General features: G+C 42.3%; 1 protein-coding gene across 3 annotated transcripts; it reads right to left on the minus strand.

Annotated features, from left to right (window-relative positions):
* Positions 1 to 2,152: 2,152 nt before the first annotated feature.
* Positions 2,153 to 14,153, minus strand: LOC306804133 (transforming growth factor beta activator LRRC32-like). 3 transcript variants are annotated; one of them, XM_079310383.1, is made up of 4 exons: positions 13,972 to 14,136; positions 13,688 to 13,766; positions 10,215 to 10,305; positions 2,786 to 5,898 (listed from the first exon to the last, which is right to left on the minus strand). In XM_079310383.1, the coding sequence occupies exons 3-4, from the start codon at positions 10,299 to 10,301 to the stop codon at positions 3,958 to 3,960; spliced, it is 2,028 nt and encodes a 675-aa protein (XP_079166509.1). In that variant the 5' UTR covers positions 10,302 to 10,305; positions 13,688 to 13,766; positions 13,972 to 14,136; the 3' UTR covers positions 2,786 to 3,957. The 3 variants fall into 3 exon arrangements, with proteins under 3 accessions (XP_079166508.1, XP_079166509.1, XP_079166510.1); XM_079310382.1 differs by having other exon boundaries at positions 2,153 to 5,898; positions 13,688 to 14,153; XM_079310384.1 differs by lacking the exon at positions 13,688 to 13,766.
* Between the last annotated feature and the right edge of the window lie 4,952 nt (positions 14,154 to 19,105).

A 19,105-nucleotide genomic window follows, 5' to 3' on the forward strand; every position in this document is an offset into this window, starting at 1 on the left:
AAGCAACTCTGGCAGAGCAGAACCTGTCATTAGAAAGCTCTAAGTGAAATAATTATATATACATCTGGACAATCCTTTTTTTTTCCCCTGGGATTTTTATAAGACATACCACAGAGCCTTGGTTTTGATAGGAAATGGATCCAGTTTTCAGGAAATGTGACTTGTTTCAGAGTTGGCAAGACACAGGCTGCAAATTTAGGTATCTGAAATGAATCAGTGATCAGCACCACAGGCTGTTTGATACTACAGATGATTGTTTAGCACAGGCTGTTCTAATTTAGGTTAAACAGGGCTAATCCTGAAATTATCTATTTCTTTATTTAACCTTGTGTGTCTGCTCCTTCGCACATGTGTGCACAAGCAGAATAGGCAATTTTTTATGGAAAATAATTTGGCTAGAGGATACTTTGCTTCTTTCTCATGGAGATACAGAGGATCCAAGTTGCTGTGTTGGTTTTTTTCTCCCCAGGAAAGTAAGAGGGTACTGAATGACATGGGGATTAGATAGAATAGGAAAGCAAATACTTAGGGCTACCAAAATATTAGGAGGCACTTACTGTGTTGTATTCTAACCTACTGTGGCTACTTTAGGGCTGAGTGGAGTCCCTGCAGGGAAGTTTGTAGCTAGAGGCCCTGGTACTCTGTTAGGGTACAGAGTACTTTGCAGGAAAAAGAAGGGTACTTTGGAGAAAAGAAAAAACCAATGCTTCAGGAAGCTGAGACTTGTTCTCCATGGATGGCTAACATGAGCCATGACTTGCTGAGCATTTGAAACTCTTTTTGTTTCTAGTTTTTCTAGCATTCCTAATGTTTACAGTACTTATATCTACCTGATGCCAGGCACGTTTAGATCAGAGGCTATGTGGAAATTCTTTACTGAGAGGCTGGTGAAATACTGGAACAGGTTGCCCCATTCCTGTAAATGTTCAAGACCAGGTTGCAAGTCTGTTGCAAGGACTTTATGAAAAAGCAGTAAATGAGTGTGCAAATTCTTGCTTGCAAAATTCCAGTCAAACAGCTTGTATCATACCTGCTCTCCTGGTGTCAGCTGGGAAAGGGTTAATTTTCTTCTTTATGGCACAAACTTTTAGGAAAATGGAGCTGACTGGTGGGAAGATGTGTAATATGTGAGTAATGTCTCTATTTGATGCAGTACCAGAGTTTGGCATTTGAGCTTCTTGAAGACACAGCAACAGACAAAGACAGGCAAGAGCTGGGGCTGTCAGCTACAAACACCCCATTTTGGTGCATAATATACTGCAGGGCTCACATTTCTTCCTGGTTTTACTCTCTGCTGCTTTATTAATTTTTTTTTTTTTCTCACTTGCTCCTCACCCCATGTAGAATAATAGAATTGGCTGGAGCAGGGACATGTCACTTCTTGGTTGATTGTACTGCTAACAGACAAATCCAAACAAGCCATGCTGCATTTTACTCCTGAGGCTTATTCTTGAGAAAACTGTTTTTGCTCCTGGGGAAGTCAATGGAAATCTAATTAGTACCAGATGTTTAGTAATAACAAGCACTTCCTTTTGGGAGAGCCAAACAAGTGGTGTGAAAACTATTAATTAATTGGGTTTGATTCTGTCATCAGGTTATTAACTAATTCCAGCCATGCTCGTCAAGTTAATACTGGCTCTGAGAAGGAGATTGTCATGCTTGACACGAAAGCCATAAACTCAGATTAACCTGTGGCTGGGCACACAGCTCAGCTTGCCAAGGGAAAAGCTCAGCAACTTCAACAGTTCTGGGATTGCTGCTGGTGCAATCTACTAGACTAGAAACTAAAGACTAAACTTTATCTCCCTACTTGAATAAAGGCTTGAGCTCAAGCATGGGCTGTTGTAGATGTTAGATCAAGCCCCATTGCTGCTGAGGGTTTGTGTGAATCTGTAGAATCACGGAGTCACAAAATGGTTTGGGTTGGAAAGGACTTGCAAGACCATCTAATTCCAACCCTATGGGCAGGGACACCTTCTGCTGGACCAGGTTGCTCAAAGCACCATCCAATCTGGCCATGGGCACTTCCAGGGATGGGTCATCCACAAGTTCTCTGAAAAACCTATTCCACATGTTTTGCCTACGTCTTCAGTGGATCTTCCTGCCATCCATTGGTTGTAGCCTAAGATATGGAACAGCTGTCTCTCCTTCAGGACCAGAAGGTAAAGGTCTAAGGTGGAGTCTGAACACCATAGGAAAAATAGGAAACCCTTTATTTTCATCTGTGGATCATTTCAAACTGGTGATTAAATATATTCACAATCCTGTGCATTTTACAAAATTCAAATATGCTTTTATTATACAAAATTCCACAGTGAAATCCACCAGTCAGTTTCTTACATAGCTGCTCTAAAAATAGAATTATACACCTTTTTGTAGTGCGTTAATTTTTACATTCACTAGCTTGAAGAAACAGAAATGAAGCAGCAATTTGACTCTGAGTTATTTATCTGGACAGGTTTTGGTTTGACCTCTGTTTCTGCTATGTGCCTTAATGTACAGTTTGTGGCATTAACAGAATACCTGATAAAGTTACTTTTGAAGCCATTGCACCCCATTAGTAGGTCAAGCTCCCACTATTGGTGAGCTTTACTTTACTTTACTTCAAAAGTGTGAATTTTCTGTCAGGGTACAGAATAGAATATATGTCAGTGTCAGCTTTTAGCAATGTAGCATGTTAGCTGTGTTAAACCCATCACAGAATGAGGACCTATATAACTTTTATTATAGCCCATCCTCTAGAATGATATTTTTTAGGATGGCACAGTGAACATCTGATAATGGCACAGGACTAGGTTTGCTGTGTATCATTTCACAACAGTATCTTTTTGCAGGCTAACCTTCCATGACCTTTAGAAATAGATATATTATTCTTCTGTGTTGAAATGAAACTGTATGCCATGAAATTCCCACAGTTTTCCTTAGAAATATAAGCATTTCAGTCCAATTCTAGTTGAAATTCATTCTCCAAGATTTTTGTTTTGCAAACTATTCACCCCAGAGATTAATTTCTTCACATTATACCCAGTTAAATATGTATTGCATGTGAGAGGCAAATTTCTCCTCTTTTAGTTAAACTGTGGACCTGCGACCTTCTGAGCAGATCTGGGTAACACATCAGCAGTTGTTTCATGCTTGAGATTTCTTTTACATCCCTGGTGGGTGCTAAGTGCCAGAACTTATTGACCTCATCTGCCTCTCATGTCTTGCCCCAGTGACTGGAGCACCATCCTAACAAATAAAATGAGATATCCAAAGAGGCTCAAACCATGGTTTCTATGGTTTCCATGGTCAGCTGTCTAAATGGTGGGCAGGAGCACAACAGACACTACTTAGAATTTCCATTTGGGTTTGTTTTGCTTTCTTTTTAGCTAAATTCTTGTTGTTTTGAAACTCAAGAGGAATTTGCAGCCAACTTCACTGAGTGAAAATTGTGTTTTGACCCAGTCTGGCATATCTTTGTATGATTTTAGTTTAAGATGGGTTAGGAGCTAACCAGCTAGGTAAAAGCTAAGCTCAGACCAAATCAAAGCATTAATCAAGACATCTTGTGGAGGCACATAACCATGAGAAAGGATTTCCCAACTGGCTGAAGGCATCATCTGAGCTTAGTGAAAAGTCTCAGGTGTCAAGACCTTAGAGGCCTTTTTCTTTTGAGCTGGTTTAAATCACACACCCTTCAAAAAACCAGCAGAACTTTACAGTGACCTTCTAACACTACTTCTAACACTGGTAATCTTTTGAGCAGATCTGCACGTGAATGAAGCAAGTGCAAAACAGAGCAAATTCCCCTTCCAGTCCCTGCAACCCAGACCACAACAGTGGTGCAGTTCAGGGACACTTCAAAACCGTCTTACAATCCACAGTTAAAACTCAAAGATGAGAATTTTATCCTTCATTGCTGCACAGTGCCAGGGTAGCACCTGATTTCTTCAGTTTTCAAGGCATTTTGTGTTCTTATGCTTTAAACTGATGGCTAAAGTTTTGCCTTCGGAAGCAAAAAAATGAACCCACACCAATGACGATCACAGATAAAACTAGTACAAATGTTAATATGATGAGGATGTTGATTTTCTTCAGATCCTCTTTTTCACAGTCTTCTGGTCTAATGTTTCCAACGTGCATTTCTTCCCAATACCCGAAGCTCTGAATGTACTGGCACGTTAAGTGCTCCACGTTGGGGATATGGACATTTTTGTTCTGGATCATTGATGAAAGCCAGATGTTTCCACAGCAGTTGAGTGGGTTCCCAGAGAGATACAAGTTTTTAAGTGAATTTTCTAATGCTAAAATATTGCTGTCCTGTAATGTACTGAACCTATTGTTCCGTAGGTCCAGAACTTCTAATGGAGAGTCACTATCCCACTTAGGCAGCCAGTTCAGCTGATTTTCAGAGAGGTTTAAATGCTTAAGGTGACTAAAACAAGGCAAGTCAATATTTAAATCTATCAGGCTATTGCCATGTAAATGCAAGTATTCCAAAGACTTTTCCAGTCCTGCTAGTGCTTTAAGTTCTATTTTCAGTCCAGGGTTCATGGAGAGATCCAGGACAAGCAGTGGAGTCTTGTAGAAGGTGTGTGCTGGTAGGGTGTTCAGCATGTTGTCTGCTAGGTACAAGTACTGGAGAGCAGGAGAATTGACAAATGACACACAGCCACTTTCCTCTCCAGCAAGTCTTTGCTTAGCTAATCCTGAGTACCTGTGGCAAAGGCTGATATTATTGCTCTCTAGGTTAAGAAGTCTTAGGCTTGGAAGACTGGAAAAGATGTCAAATTGCAGGGTCTGAAGGTTGTTGTTTTGAATATGAAACTCCCTCAAATTTGGCAAAGCACCAGCATCGAGGTGAAGGTTCTGCAAAGCATTGTAGCTCAAGTCAAGCACAGTTAGGGAGATCAATGCACTGTCATAACTTACTGCAAATGCCTGAAGACAGTTTTTGCTGAGATTAAGGGTGTGAAGGGACAACATTGACTCAAAAAACCCATCTGGAATGGATTTGATTTCATTACAACTTAAGTCTAAATATACAAGCTGGGATAAATAAAGGGAGCTTGTATTTGTACTTTTCTTTTTATCAAGAAGATGAAAAGAAGCATCTAGCCATTCACTATCCATGTAGTCCATTTTATTATAAGGGGATTCAGCAGTGAGCTGGATTAAATTATTTGATAAATTCAGAGTTGCCAGCTTATTTACCCGAGGGAAGACTGGGAAGTGAAGCAATTTGTTTCCACTAAGATCAAGAGATCTTAAACTATATTCATCATTTGACTTTGTGATGCTGAAGGTCTCAATGCTATTCCTGCTAAGGTCAAGTATCTCCAACTGCCTGAGGTTGAAATCAGAGATGCAAGTAATTGAATTTGTGGAGAGATTGAGTTTGGAAAGGTTTGTTAGAGTCTCAAAAGCACCTTCTTCTATTTCCATGATGATATTTCTCTGAAGATCTATCTCCACAAGACTGGGGCATCCCTGAAACATCTTATGTGATATCTTTACAATACTGTTGTCTGCTAAGGAAAGATACTGCAGTGTTGGAGCTTGATTAATGAAATGCTCAGCCATCCCATTGTAGAGATTGTTGTGGGACAAGTCCATTATTTCCACCTTGGGCAAAAGTCCAATCCCCTCTGTCCCATTCTGAGTCAGCTCATGTAAATGGTTATTGGCTAAATTTATTTCCAGCAAACTCGTCATGTGTGCAAACACTCCAGGGGTGATGGAGCTTATCTGGTTGAAGCTTAAATCCAGGTACTGAAGGGAAGTGTAAAATGATAATGGCATTTCAGGGATGCTCTGAATCAGATTTCCAGACAGATCTATTTTGTTTACATTTAGATGGAGCTCGTGAGGGATTTGGTGGAGGTCTTTGTTGTGGCAAAATGCCTGTGAGTTTGCCTGCCAGAAAAAGAGAGAAAAGGGATCATCACATGACAAATTAAAAAAATTTTTGCATTATATATATCAGGAAAATAACATTCAAAATCCAGGAAGAACCTCCTCCTGTCAGACAGCAAGAGCAACAATCCTAACACGTCTCCGCAGCTAACAGCACTCTTTTAATTTTAAAGGCATCTCTGACTTAGAACAGTAGAGTTTCATCTGTGTGTGATACCTAGTGAATTCTATCTTTTTTGTATCTTTGTCCTGGACTCTTTTTTATAGTCCCAAGTGAAGGAGTTTTACTCCTTTTCCATTGCAATCAAGCACCATTTCTTCATTTTTCTTCTGATGTTTAATTTTCTCACTTTCATCTCTGTATTAGATTTCTTGGGCTCAGCTTCCTAGAGGTGGAAAAACATATGAGGATCCTACATCCCAAAATGTGTCTGTCCTTCATAGTCACACCCTCAGATATCCAATCACATTTTCCTTTAGCCATGGCTTAGTTTGGTAATGCACCTTTATCCAAAATGGGTCATCCAACAACTGAAATATTTCTGATGTAAATCTCCAAACTCTTCCTGCTGTTACTATCCATGTTTATCTTTTTTCTTGGGTAACAGTTCCCTTCTTCTTGCATGGGGAGAGCACCTTGTGAAACCACTCTGACAAAACACACATGACACAACATGGAAAAGACAAATTCTGTAAAGCCAGCACTTGAGAGAGAAAAAAGATGTGAGGTGCAGTGAGGGTCATTCTTTTTTAGGCCAATTCTCAGCTGCAGATAGAGAAATAAAACAAATGTCAGAATCAAATACATCTTCCAGAAGCAAGACTGTTAAATTGCATCTAGGACTGAGTTTGTGTCCAGGCCAAATCTGGAGTGTGTGTTCATAAGGAAGATTGGGAACATGAACATGAGCATCCTTGCATAAATATCAACCTGTATTTTGTTAATAAGGAGAATATACAGTGTGAGGAAGTGGAATGTGAAAGGCTTAGGCAGCATTCAATTAACTGGAGGAAAACTCTTGTCATGAATATATTTATGTGTCTGGGCCATACAGTATTTGTAGCAAGATCAGAAAGGAAAGAAATAGGGAAAAAATCTGTTAAAATTTAATTTTTTTGTGTAGAAGAGGATCCTGCTTCCACGACAAAGTTTTTCAGATATTAAAGAAACATTAAAAGTAAAAGATATTAAAACCCATCTATTTCATGTAAACTTTGAGGTGAATGAAGTGGCCTGTCTGCTCTGGAGAACTGTGGCACGAGTCAGCCTTTTGTGAATCTCTTTTGCATAATCTAAATTTTGGAGACCACACAAAAACGTGTCAGTGAAGTACAAGAGCTCGTCCAAACTCTAGATATAGTCAGAGTGCCTCACAGTCCTTCCTATAACACATTTTTCGCAAAGATCCCAAGTAAATTGACTACAAAAACCTGGAACTTTTTTTCTCCATTCCAATTCACTTAAATCTCCCCCAGCTAAAAACATTATGGAGAAAGAAGGAAATTTTCTGGCCTCTCCCTGACATTATTTCTTCCCTACAAAGCCATTGTAGAATTGCTCATTTTGAGCTAAAATATGCCTAGAGTTGGGCTTAGCTCCAAGGCATGAGAAGGAAGCCTTTTTTATTTGGTTTGTGTAAAAGGCAGAAGCCAAAAGGATAAAAATAATCCAGAGTGAAAAAGTAGCAGGTGCTTTGCAGCCTAAGGCAGATGCCAGGTTTCTTCAGACACTTTGAGCCAAATCTCAGCAAGTGTAGAGCCCCCTTCACTCCTTCAGTGAGAAAGCATCTTAGCAAAGTTCTGATCCAACTCCTGTCAATGCCAGCTGGTTTTCACTGAAGTCAGTGGGTGAGAGGTCAGTCCCAGATCACCATGGATCTTGCAGGATTTGGCCCTTAATCTGCATCCATGGAGCTGTCCCAGGGTTAAAAGGGGCAGATAAAATCTATACTTCCCACTGTCTGCCATTTGGTCCTATAATAGCTCCCCTCCCATATTTCTTTTAAAACCATCATTCCTTTTCACTGACTATTTTGATCCTCACCATATTTCTTATCTTCTGCACTTTCTTTTTCCCCCTGAGACTCAAACTGCATGAATTTCATCTTCACCAGGAATAGGAAGAAAAGATAAAGCACATCTCTGTGGGATGGAGTGTCTCGTTGGTTTATCTCCCCTCCTTCCATCACTCAGCCCAATGGGTTGGCAGCCTGAGACTGGAAAAGATGGTTTTGCCAGTCTCATGTTCTGACTTAGTCTTTTTTTGTCAGTGCTGCCATCAGTTTATTTCAAGTCTATTGTCAAGAAGCACTGCAGGGTGAGAAACATTTGGTCCCTTCAGTATCACCATTCATGTGCTGGCAAAAAAGTGATCCAACAGCTCAAAAGCTGAGCATCACTTGGTCCTTGTTTCAGTTTTTTACTGCTCAGCACTGGGAGGAAATTGTCCTTCACATTCATAAGAGCCCTACAAAAAAAAGCAGAATCCAAGTCTCCACTCGTATTCTTCTTTGTCGAGTCATGAGCATCTGAACCAAACAATTTGGGCTGCAGCCACTTGGCACTTGTGTGGTGTCCTTGGCCATTCCTAGAAGAGCTGCCCAGGTGGAGTCTCAGCTACAGAATCAAATCTCAGCAGTTTGCCAGGTACCCCACATCAGCTGACCTGTGTAACTGGTCCTTGGAAGGCAGTATGAGTTAGGAAGAACCTACTGACATTTCAGCTGTGCCTTGCTGTCTTGCAAACAAATAGATGTGCCATAACTTGTATAATTAGTGCAGCTCACCCCTGTGTCAAAGGTCTGGTAGGGATTGCTTACTTCCTAAAACCTCAAGTTCTTGTTCAATGACAGGAGCACTAGTGGTGAGTCAGAGATGGGCACAAGTTTCTGACTCATGCCTCTTCCGGGAGACTTGGGAATGAAAGTATTAATTTCTGAGCTCTGTCTGTTCTAAAGGCATCACCACAGGGAAAGCACTGTGTGAAACAGCAAGGTTGTGATGAAAAATAGTAATGCAGGACTTCATGAACCCAGCAGCTAATCCAGTAGCTCCTTCTTTCTTTAGATGTTGTTTGGATTTACCCACACCTTTCATTGATGCAAACATCCAGCAAAGGAAGATGATCAGCATTGATATCTGCAATGCTGAGCTGTTTATTTATTTGAGATGAGCAACCCAGCACTGAGTGCAGCTTTCTGTCAGAGCTAAATTTATCTCAGTTAACTGCTTAGTGCTTTGGGTTGCTGGCTTGATGAAACCAGTTTATGGCGGAGTGGTGGAAACCAGCACAGGTTTATGTCTCGTCAGTCAGCCAGGTCTGTGACCCATCCAAAAACTGGGATGGGACAAATCTGCCTGGGATATTGTGTGTCTTGCCCAGCTCTCACTGGACTGTGATGCATGGCACCCAAGCTTCATCAGTCTTCCTTCTCCAGCCAATGAACTGAGTTACTCAGTCGCCTTCCCAAGATCATTCTGTATGAACAAGGTTTTAATTTCTTTGGAATTCAGGAAGTGCAGCAACACAGCAGGTGGGCAGGAATGTTATGAGTCCCATAAGGGAGTTGTATACAGCTAGTAAATAGGGATTTTTTTCTCCTATTTTGGAAATTCTTGAAGATCTGTCTGAGCAACTTCAATATTCAAGGAAAAAATGTATTTTTAAAAGCCTGTTACAGTCAGAAACACTTTGATAGGAAGGGAGAAAGTTCAGGTCTGAGTAACATTTATAATATTGTACCAGGTGCTTGCAAAAATCCAAGGACAAAATTTTGTACTAGAGCAAGAGGCTTTGTCACTTCTTTTTCCTCCAGCAGAAGTCAGGTGCCCCTTCCTTGGCAGCAATGCTGTGTCAGGGCAGAGGAGGTCGGTCTCCCTGCTATTACAAAAGGGCTGGTGTAGATATACTTCACAGAAAATTCTTTATTTAAAGCACAAAGAACTCAGGCCTGATAGAAATGAGTTGATTTTAGGTCTAAATCTTTTCTCTGTCTCAGACCCAGAACCCCTCTATGGTCTTAGGGAAATCAGGACAAATTTCTTTTAACTAACTCCCCTTTAGGGAAAAAAATCCTGAGACAATGACCCTTCTTCCCACCTCACCCCTCCTCCAGCCCTCTTATGTGCTGTCACTACAAAAAGGACTTAGCCTGGGAAGTGCCCACTACCCACCCCCTAACCCAGCAAATCCCACAGAAAGTCTGGTCCTGGGGATTTCCCCTCTCAGAGACTCTGGCTGTTTGCACAATGCCTGTAACAAGGGTGTCCCAGCCTCACTGCAGATCCCAAGGGGCTGAGTAGGAATCCCTCCTTACCATTTCACAGGGTGTCCCCTCTATGGGATGATAGTGAGATGTTCCTGTGCTCACCACTGCCAGCAAGAAGATGATGTTCAGTTTCATGGTTCTGAAGGTAAAAGCAGTTGTGGTTAGGTTTCAAATGGAACACAGAGGTCAACACATGTGAAAGCTGGCACCAGATCCTCATCTAATGTGGAGATGGACACAAGCATTGCAATAAATTAACCCATCTCTGGGCCTACTCTGATTCTGACCTACCTGTGCAGCTTTGCATTCCTTTGAGCCGGTGGGAACAGGAAGATGCAAGGAAGATGCTAAGCATTTAATGAGTTTGTGTGGTTCCAGATGCTGCCTAGATGATATCCAGGCTACTCAATGAAGTCCAGGTGCTCATGCTGGGCAGTGTGTTTGGCATCACATGGAAAGAGCTCTCAAAGGGAAAAGGTTTAGATTTAACAAATTAAGCTGAGGATATTAGCCACAACAGAACACCACCCTGATAGACATTCTCCTGTCATGCAGAAGATTATTTCAGATGGCTTGTGAGTTCAGGTTTGTATTTATTACTTTGTGCTGCCCTCTAGGGCTGAAGCAGCTGTCTAATTGCTGCTTTTCTTTCTTCCTTCTGCTACTAAGTACTGCTGCTGGAAAACCCACCTTTACACATTTTTTCCCATTGTTTTCTCCCAGAGCTACAAGCCTGAACTGTTGCAATGAAATTTTCCCATGGTTGAAATAATATGCCAAAGAGCTGGGCTCTTAACATCTCATTGTTTTGCAATGAGAGGCATAAATCACAGAATCACAGAATCACAGAATCACAGAATCACAGACTCACAGAATCACAGAATGGTTTGGTTTGGAAGGCACCATAAAGATCCTCTGGCTCCAATCCCTCTGCTGTAGTTATGGACACCTTCCTGCAGACCAGGTTGCTGGTCTGGCTGTGAAAATGCTATGAAAAGACAGCAGGGGAGGGCATGATTAGGTGCAATGGATAGAAAAATCCATTAAAATCCATGTTAAGCTCTCAAGAGAACAGTCCATCAGTGAGATTATCACAACCCCAGACAGGTTCCCCTTGACTGGGGTCTTGTCACATTGTGCCTTGAACTTTCCTTTTCTGGAGCTGGCTGCAGTGCTGATTTTGGCATGCTTCCTGGACTAAAACTCTCTATCTGCAACCCCCTTGGAGTGAGCAGGGAACTTGCTCCCAGTTGAAGCTGGGAACTTCTGTGATGTCCAGAGGTTTAAATTCCTTTCACATACTCTGTGTTTAGAGTTGCTTTGTCAGCAGTGTGCAATAGTACTTGCAATGCACAAACACTTTTGCAAGATAAACCTCAAACATTTGAGGCCTCCATGAGAAAAAAAAGACATATTTTTAAAAATAGGATATTTTGATTTAATTTGGAGATGGACTACTGATATCATGCCTGTAATGGAGAGCAACAAGTGACCAGGATGACTGCAGCTACACATTTTCTACACATGGATGTTCAGAGCACTTAGAGAAGTTTGGATTTGCAGGGATAAAAATAGCAGAGATTTTTGTTGGCTGTGCATTTTAAAAACCCAGGTCAGCTCCTCGGGCTGTTTTACCAAGTGACCAAACAGTTGTGCCAGGTGAACTGGGAAGAAGAGCCTGGGCAGAAACAAATGCCAAACCAGGAGGGAAGGGCATGCACTGATTCTGCTGCTCAGGACTTTGCTTCATTAAAATCACAGCCAAGCCAAGTCTGAATACCAAAATAAGGACTCCTACACCTCCTCTAGCCCCAATGGCTTTTATCCTCTTTTTTGAAGCTGTTGCCTTCCTCATTTCTCGCTCTGTCCTCTCTCTACGTACACCTGCATCAGGTATTTAGCCAGCAGAATTTCCCCACCAGAAACTAACATTTTCAATTGATTGGATACATGGAGTTTAGCCAGATTCCCTATTTTATTCACCTTTTTTTTTTTTTTTTCCTACTCCTCTCTACAGGAAAGAAAAAGCCAATAAAATGACAATTGCATGAAATTCACTAGGCTGGAGAGAGGGGCTGGGTGAAGGGACAGTAGGAGATGGGAAAATGAAAACACTTATATCAGCAGAAAGTAATTTGCAGATTAAACTATCTGACCATGAAAACAAACTATCTCCCTGGAAAGCACAGTTCCCAGGAAAACTCAAATTCAGGAACTAAAACATAATCATTTCTCATATTATTTTAGTGCAGCAAAAAGAGAGAAAAACCAGGCTTTAATTCAGCAATTTGGTTTTGTTGATAGTGGAATCAATATCTGGGAAAAGATCTATTCAACTTGTTTGACCCAACAGGATTGAAAATGAGGTGAGGATAGTTATTTTTAATAGATCTGATTGCATGATACTAATAACCCCCTTGAATCTATCCATCATGATATTAGTAAAAGGTAAAGCAGTGATACAATCGCTGAAATGGAAATATCTGCTTTAAAAAGAGGTTACTTGCTGTGAATTTCTATCACTGAAAATTAAAGGATCTCAGCATTTTAGAGTAATAAGTTGATTTTAAAGTTGAAATTATTACATCTTAGTAAAAAAAAAAAAAAAAAAAAAAACCACAAACAAATTTCTGCTGTTGTGGAAAACCTAACTTTTGATTCTATTTATGGAAGCATATTTGCACTTTTCTAAAAAATATAATTTTATCAAAATACAACAAGGTGTGGCTTTATAAATTTATCTGTGACTTTTATATAAAAAAGGCTTTTCTAAAATTTTATCAAACCCTGTCAAAGCGTTAATTCCTGTGGTAGCAATCCAGATGCAGCAAAACCCTCTCAGTAAGTCATTGTTCACCCAAGGTGACATTCAAGCTGTCAGGATCTTAGGAGTAGCACAGTAATGCTGCCACCTCACACCTCGTGCTCCAACAGGGAGAGCTCAATGACAGCGCTGGTAGCAAGAAGAGCAGAGCAGCCAAGCAGCTTTTTTTGCCCATTTTACCCGGGGCTGTGTGATTTGCCCAAGGCTGTGTCAAGATTCAGTGTTGGGGAGCTGGGAGAGTGGCATTTATCAGTGTACAGGGCTGATCTCTGCAGCACTCCTGGTTCAGAGAGCTGTAATGCAGCAATCCCACAGACAGACTAAAGTCCTGCAAAGAAAGAAAAAATGCCCAGACGTGTCCCCATCTTCCACTACTGCAAACCCAGAGAACAAGAGCAAACCTGGGGTATGACAACAGCACTGCTGTGAACTAATCGGTGCCTCCTTAACATGAGGGATCTGACTCGCTGCAGAGTCCCTGATGGGTTAAATGCACAGCTGTGTGGATAGAGCCTTCTACACAGTGTGTTCAGCCTCAGCCTACCCATAAACATGCTATATTTTATTTATACTGTGTCTTCCTCCTCCCTGTTCCTTTCAAAGGCTGCAGCTCTAAGTCGCCAGAGCCCCCATCCCTCCTGCAGTCAAAAGCTCAACTTTCCAGCGTGCTCCCAGGTCTGCATGCATCTCCACATACCTGTTCTGTGGCTGGAGGACGAGGAGAAGCAGGATTCACCTCTGCTTGCAGCCTTCTGTCTCTCAGACTCTCCCAGCAGCTTTTCCAGGGCAAGTGGAGGAAGAGTTTCCTTAGGGAAGCCGTACCTCTAGTGCATGCCAGCTGACTAAAACTCTGTGAGCTCCGACAGAAGTTTGAAGTCACAGGGAAAAAAATACTCCCCATAGACTGGTCCGTGAATTCATTGCTTTGCAGTCACGATCTCTCATGTATTCCCAGGCTCCCACAAGCATGTGAGTACATACCTCCGTAATTGTTTTAAAATGTGTGTGTCCTCTGCGCTTCTCTTTATTTTCCATTTCGTTCATTCGGTCTTGGCTTATTTCCTGCAGTTTCTCAGCTGGTAATTACGCTCCTCTCGTATTGACACATGAAACAGTCTGTAAGTTCCACAAAAAGATCCCCTCTGCAGGCTCTGCAGACACGTGCTCCTCTCTGAAGTCATCCGTGCCTGTCCCACAGCTGTCAGCTTGAAGATTCCCAGGGGATGGAGTGAATCAGGAGCACTAAGCTAGTTGCAAGCCCAAAACTCCAAGTCTGTGTAGAATGGGCTGCATAGGAAAAGGATATATGGGAGGGAAGCTTTGCAGTAGGGACAGCACATATGTTTGGTTTCCCAACAGCTCAGTTGTGTCTCTGTGGCACAGCAGTGGGATGACCAAACATATCCTTGGGGGAAAGGAAAAATTCAATTTAATGTTTGAATGGGAAATAATATAAATGCCTTCCAGAAAGGTCAGTGGGGTGGATTTTTATTTCTTTTCCTTAAATGTGAAGCTGTCTTTCATTTCAAAAGCAATGAACTTGTTTAAACCAGTGGGGTACCTGCACATTGCCTGGGTTGTATTTTTCTGTTCAGGTGTGCCCTGGCACCAGGACAGGGGTGCACTGGCCTCTGCAGGATGGTTTGCAGCAGTGCAAAGCTCTGAGAGAGTTTGACCAGCTCCACAGAAGGTGTCTCAGGACCAAGCTGAGTGTTGGGCTCACCAGCCAAGGCACAGCCCTGCCTGGGCCACCCCACCAGGGAGCACCCACAAGCATCACAGACCAAAGCAAGCCTCCCAGGGATCACTGCAAATCTTCTTCCTTGGATGCATGAAGAGTATCCCAATTGACTGACCTCCTGCCTGGAGGAGAGTTTTGCCTTCAGCCTTGTGTGCTTTCCCTTCTTTGCACTGACATCTGCCATTATGGACAAGGATTTTGGATGGGCCAAAAAAAAAAGGGGGTAACTGACTCCCTTCTACTGGACAGCATCAATTCTGTCCAGCCTTCCTGGATCTGTTTATTACAATCAGATAAACACATGTCCTTCCACAGCATGTGCCAAACAGTTTTGTGGATTTTCCTAAACTTAGGCTGGCTCATTTTCCACAGGTTACTGCTCATTCTCTTTAGCACACCAGCTCCTGACAAGGTAACTTCAGATCTGCACCATACTGAGAGATTCAAGATGAAAAAGTCTAGAGATATGAAAGATGTGGTTTGTTAAATGCTGCAATGAGTACATCTTGCATGTGTTACTGAAGAATGTAACAAGGATAATCAAATAAAAGTAATGTCTACCTTATGGCAAAGAAGAAAACAACAGAGATACATGTTCTTAATTACATCATGTATGATAATGAACATGTATAACTGTATATGCATATTTTTTTAAAGCTCAAATGATTTAACAATTAGTAGGTGAACTGTTTCTCATTGCCTTGTCTTGGCAACAGAAGCAGATCTGGAGGAGTTTGTTTGTGTACAGCAGCTCCAAATCCTTTTTGAGGACTTCAGAATGGCACTTATATGGGACACAGGTGGTCCAAAAAATACAGCACAGCATCAGTGAGTGAGCAGGTGGTCTGGAAGCCCCCATGACCCTGTGCTGTGCCTGAAGTAGGAGCCCACTGTGGCTCTGTGGTGTGGCCTCATGGTAATGGCTGTGATATTTGCTTTGGCATCAGCTCAACACTCGTGTTGATGTCCATCTCCCACCCAGCTGCACCTCCCCTCATGGTCCATGCTCTTATTTGGGACTGACAGAGGGAGGTCACCAAGGAGATCTTGTCTCCCCTCCTGTAATCAGACCAGGACAACCTGCTGGCCAATTCACTGTCACAGCAGCCAAGCCTGGAGGGTGGCTGCATTCCTGCTGCTCAGAGATGTGGGGCCAGTTGTATTATCCAGGTGGTGCATGGCTGACTAAAGGAAAATGGCCTGTCACAAAAGGATAGGAAGTCTCCTGACAATGTTTCAGACTTATATGGAAGCAGAAGAAATTATTCACATGGGTGCTGCTGTTGTTAGATGTCTGTTTTCTGGGGTGTGGGCTGCAGAAACTTGGGTCAGCCAGTGGCTGATACCCAGTGACACCTGAGTGCTTCTCCAGTTACATCTCTCCCAGTAAAGGGATCTCTCCCAGGAAGTGATCCCTAGCTGGATCCATACAGACCTGTCCCTTCTCTAGAGCAAGTTGACTATTTCCCAGTGTGTAGAACTCAGATATCTGACTCTGGATGGTTCCCCTACAGCCCTGAATTTGTTGTCTCACTTTTAGATTTCTTCGAGAATACCTAGAATATTGTAGGGACAGCATCCAAATCTGTTGTGGAATAGTGTGGGAGGACCATGTGGAGCAGAAGCAACCAAACCCGATGCAGGCCCTGAAGGAAACCACAGAACTACACCCAGCTTGGAGGGACCAAGCTGGTTTAGTGGGAAAGGGTGTCCTTGGGAGGGCTAGCCCTCAGTGGGATTGACTTTGGGGAGCTGGCTTATCTGAGAGCATCGATGCACCCAAGCATACCCCACAAAAGAACCTGAGGATATGAGCAGGGAGGGATACCACACCCTGAAAACTTGTAGGATCTTGCCACAAAAACTGCTTACAAGCACCAGTCCTGTGATAATCTCTGCTGGTATCTGCCATGCACAAATCCTACACGCCTCCATACTGAGCCAGCAGGATGTGGCAACCAGCAAATCCCACCTGGAAAAAAAAAAAAAAGCCACAGGTCAGTTCTGGTCACACAAAGTCAACCCTGAGCACTCTCCTTCCTTTCTAGCTGTCACAGGGTTCCCACTTTTCCATGGTAGAGTGGAACAGGCAGGGTTGGTGGGGCTGGCATGGAGACAAGAGATTGTGTATGAACAGACAGAAAAATTGCCAGCTACTGAGATGGTCCAAGACGTCACTGCCAGTATAAGCATCATTATCTTGAGTTGATGTTAGGCCAGTTGCTTTTTTAGAAATTACACTAAAAAAAAACCAAAACCAAAAAACCCCCCAACAAAACCAAAAACCCCCCCAACAAAACAGCCAGGAAGAGAACTGGCTGGTTTTAATAACTTGCAAAAGATTATAAGTTGACTATGTGCTCACCTCCCTGTTAAAATAAGTCGTATCTTGCCAACAAGATGCCCATCTTTAATTATAAATTGTATTTTCCCAGCCTAAACAAATATATTTATTTTTGATATTTATGCTCCATTTCCTTTTCTTTTTAAAAAGAAAATTCATGAAGAACAAGGGCTCCCAGAGCTTTGCTCAAGCCACTCTTTTTCTGTTTCTGCTGCTGCTGTTGAGGGAAGTTTGTTGCTGGGATGACACTTTCACACACTGGTGCTGACACAAGTGGTGAGGTGAATGGTGAAGCTGTGCTGGTCACCAGGTCAGCTGTGACTCCTGTCCCATCTCAGCCCTCATCACATCTCAGGGTCTGTAGATCTGCAGATCTCAGGAACTGTGATTTTAGCTGAACTCAAATAAGATATTGCTCTTGGTGTTTCCCCAGACTAGATTTGTGTCTTTGGTACCTTCCTCAGGTCCACATGGAAGGGTAAAAAAGCATTTCCAGCTCTCCACAGTAACCAAAGCAGATGTGCCCAGCTATGCAGGAGTTAGCTGCAGCCCTGTTACCATGCAGTGATTTGCCAGAAAATTGAGCAAGAAAGCAAAACACACATGATGGTGCAAAAAGACATTCATGGAACCCTTGAGAGATGTTGTATAACCACTTGGAGTGGCAGATACAGTGGAGACTCCCACCAGAAGATATAGATGGGGTGACTTTGGTGATAAGGGTCTTCTGCAGAGAAGATAATAGAAATAACTTGGGAGAAAACAATGCCTGATGGAGAGGCTGCTGGGGCTCACAGCAGTGAGCCAGTAAGAAAGAAAAGAGGGAAACCATGTGAGAAAAACTTTCAGACAAGTAAAGTGATATGACAGGAGCTGCAGAGAGTCTCATAGGGTTTTTTTGGGGGGGTGTAGGGAGAGTTGGGGGTGGGTTTGAAATGGTGCAAATAGAATTTGTGTTTGTATTATGGGGGGCCAAAACAATCTCCAGACTACTCTGGCTTTATTTTCCAAACCCTGTGGTCCTCAGACATCCTCTCATCCTCATCCTTCAGTGAGACTTTGAGCTATGGCTTGCAAGAAAAGTCCATAGGTGAACATCTCAAGAAGACAGAGATGAGGGCAGATATTTCTGCCCTGCACTTGTCCTGCTCCAATGGTTGAAGGGAGCCTGCATCCTACCTTGAGTTTTGAAGTGTCTCTGGGTTTTCCCTGCCCTCTGCTAACTTCCCCAGGGACATCTTCCAGCCTGTGCTTGAAACATCCCAAAGCTTTATCAACAGGTTCAGGAAACCCTGCTGCATGTGACAAATCTGATTCATCTTGAAATGCAAACCAAATGAGATTGATGTGGTTTCCCCTCGCAAATAGTTCCTGTATCTCTGCTCTACCACTGCAACAGCAGAAGGATCAATGAATCAGGTGGTGTGGAACAAGCTGAAGAACAGTTTGCTCTGTGTTCTGTGCTAATGGGGCTAAAGATCATGTTTCTCTCTAAATCTCCTGCTTAATTTAAACTATGTAATAGTATCCATTCTTCCTCCTTCTTCCTGTTTTCTTTTGGTTGGTGGAATGAAAAAAGCTGATCTCACTCCCCAGCATTTTCAGTCCCTTCTATTGAATCAGACCCTACAAAAATTACTCCTATTTGTAAACCACCATTCAAATAATGAATTTCCCCCTTTTCCCCTTATTTCTACCTCTTTACCATGCTTTCTTTGGATAGGTGGTGTTTTACTGCAGTGAAGCAATAGAGAATGGATTACTGGCATTATATCTATAAAGCTTGGAGCTGATCATGATACAGGTAATTTTCAGCTCTTGCAGAAATGTACTTCACAACAGTTAGTGGAGAGCATAACCTATACTGTGTTTTGCTCCTTCTAGAATGTTTTTTAGGCAAATGCTGAAAAAAAAAAAAAAGAAGGTTGGAGTCATAGAGAGAGAAGAAATGAGTTAGAAATGCTCTATTTTTGTCATGTTCTTTACACCCTTTGATCCTTCCCACAGCCCTCTGATCCATCACTACGTCA

The sequence above is a fragment of the Erithacus rubecula genome, assembly GCF_903797595.1.
Source record: "Erithacus rubecula genome assembly, chromosome: 1".
Classification (NCBI taxonomy): domain Eukaryota; kingdom Metazoa; phylum Chordata; class Aves; order Passeriformes; family Muscicapidae; genus Erithacus; species Erithacus rubecula.

What these genes read in the sequence shown, in the direction of transcription:
- LOC306804133 (XM_079310382.1), bottom strand. Translation starts at nt 10,301, where the DNA reads ATGAAACTGAACATCATCTTCTTGCTGGCAGTGGTGAGCACAGGAACA. An exon ending in AGGGGACACCCTGTGAAATG is followed by an intron (nt 5,899 to 10,214) that starts GTAAGGAGGGAT and finishes TTTTTCTGGCAG; the next exon opens with GCAAACTCACAGGCATTTTG.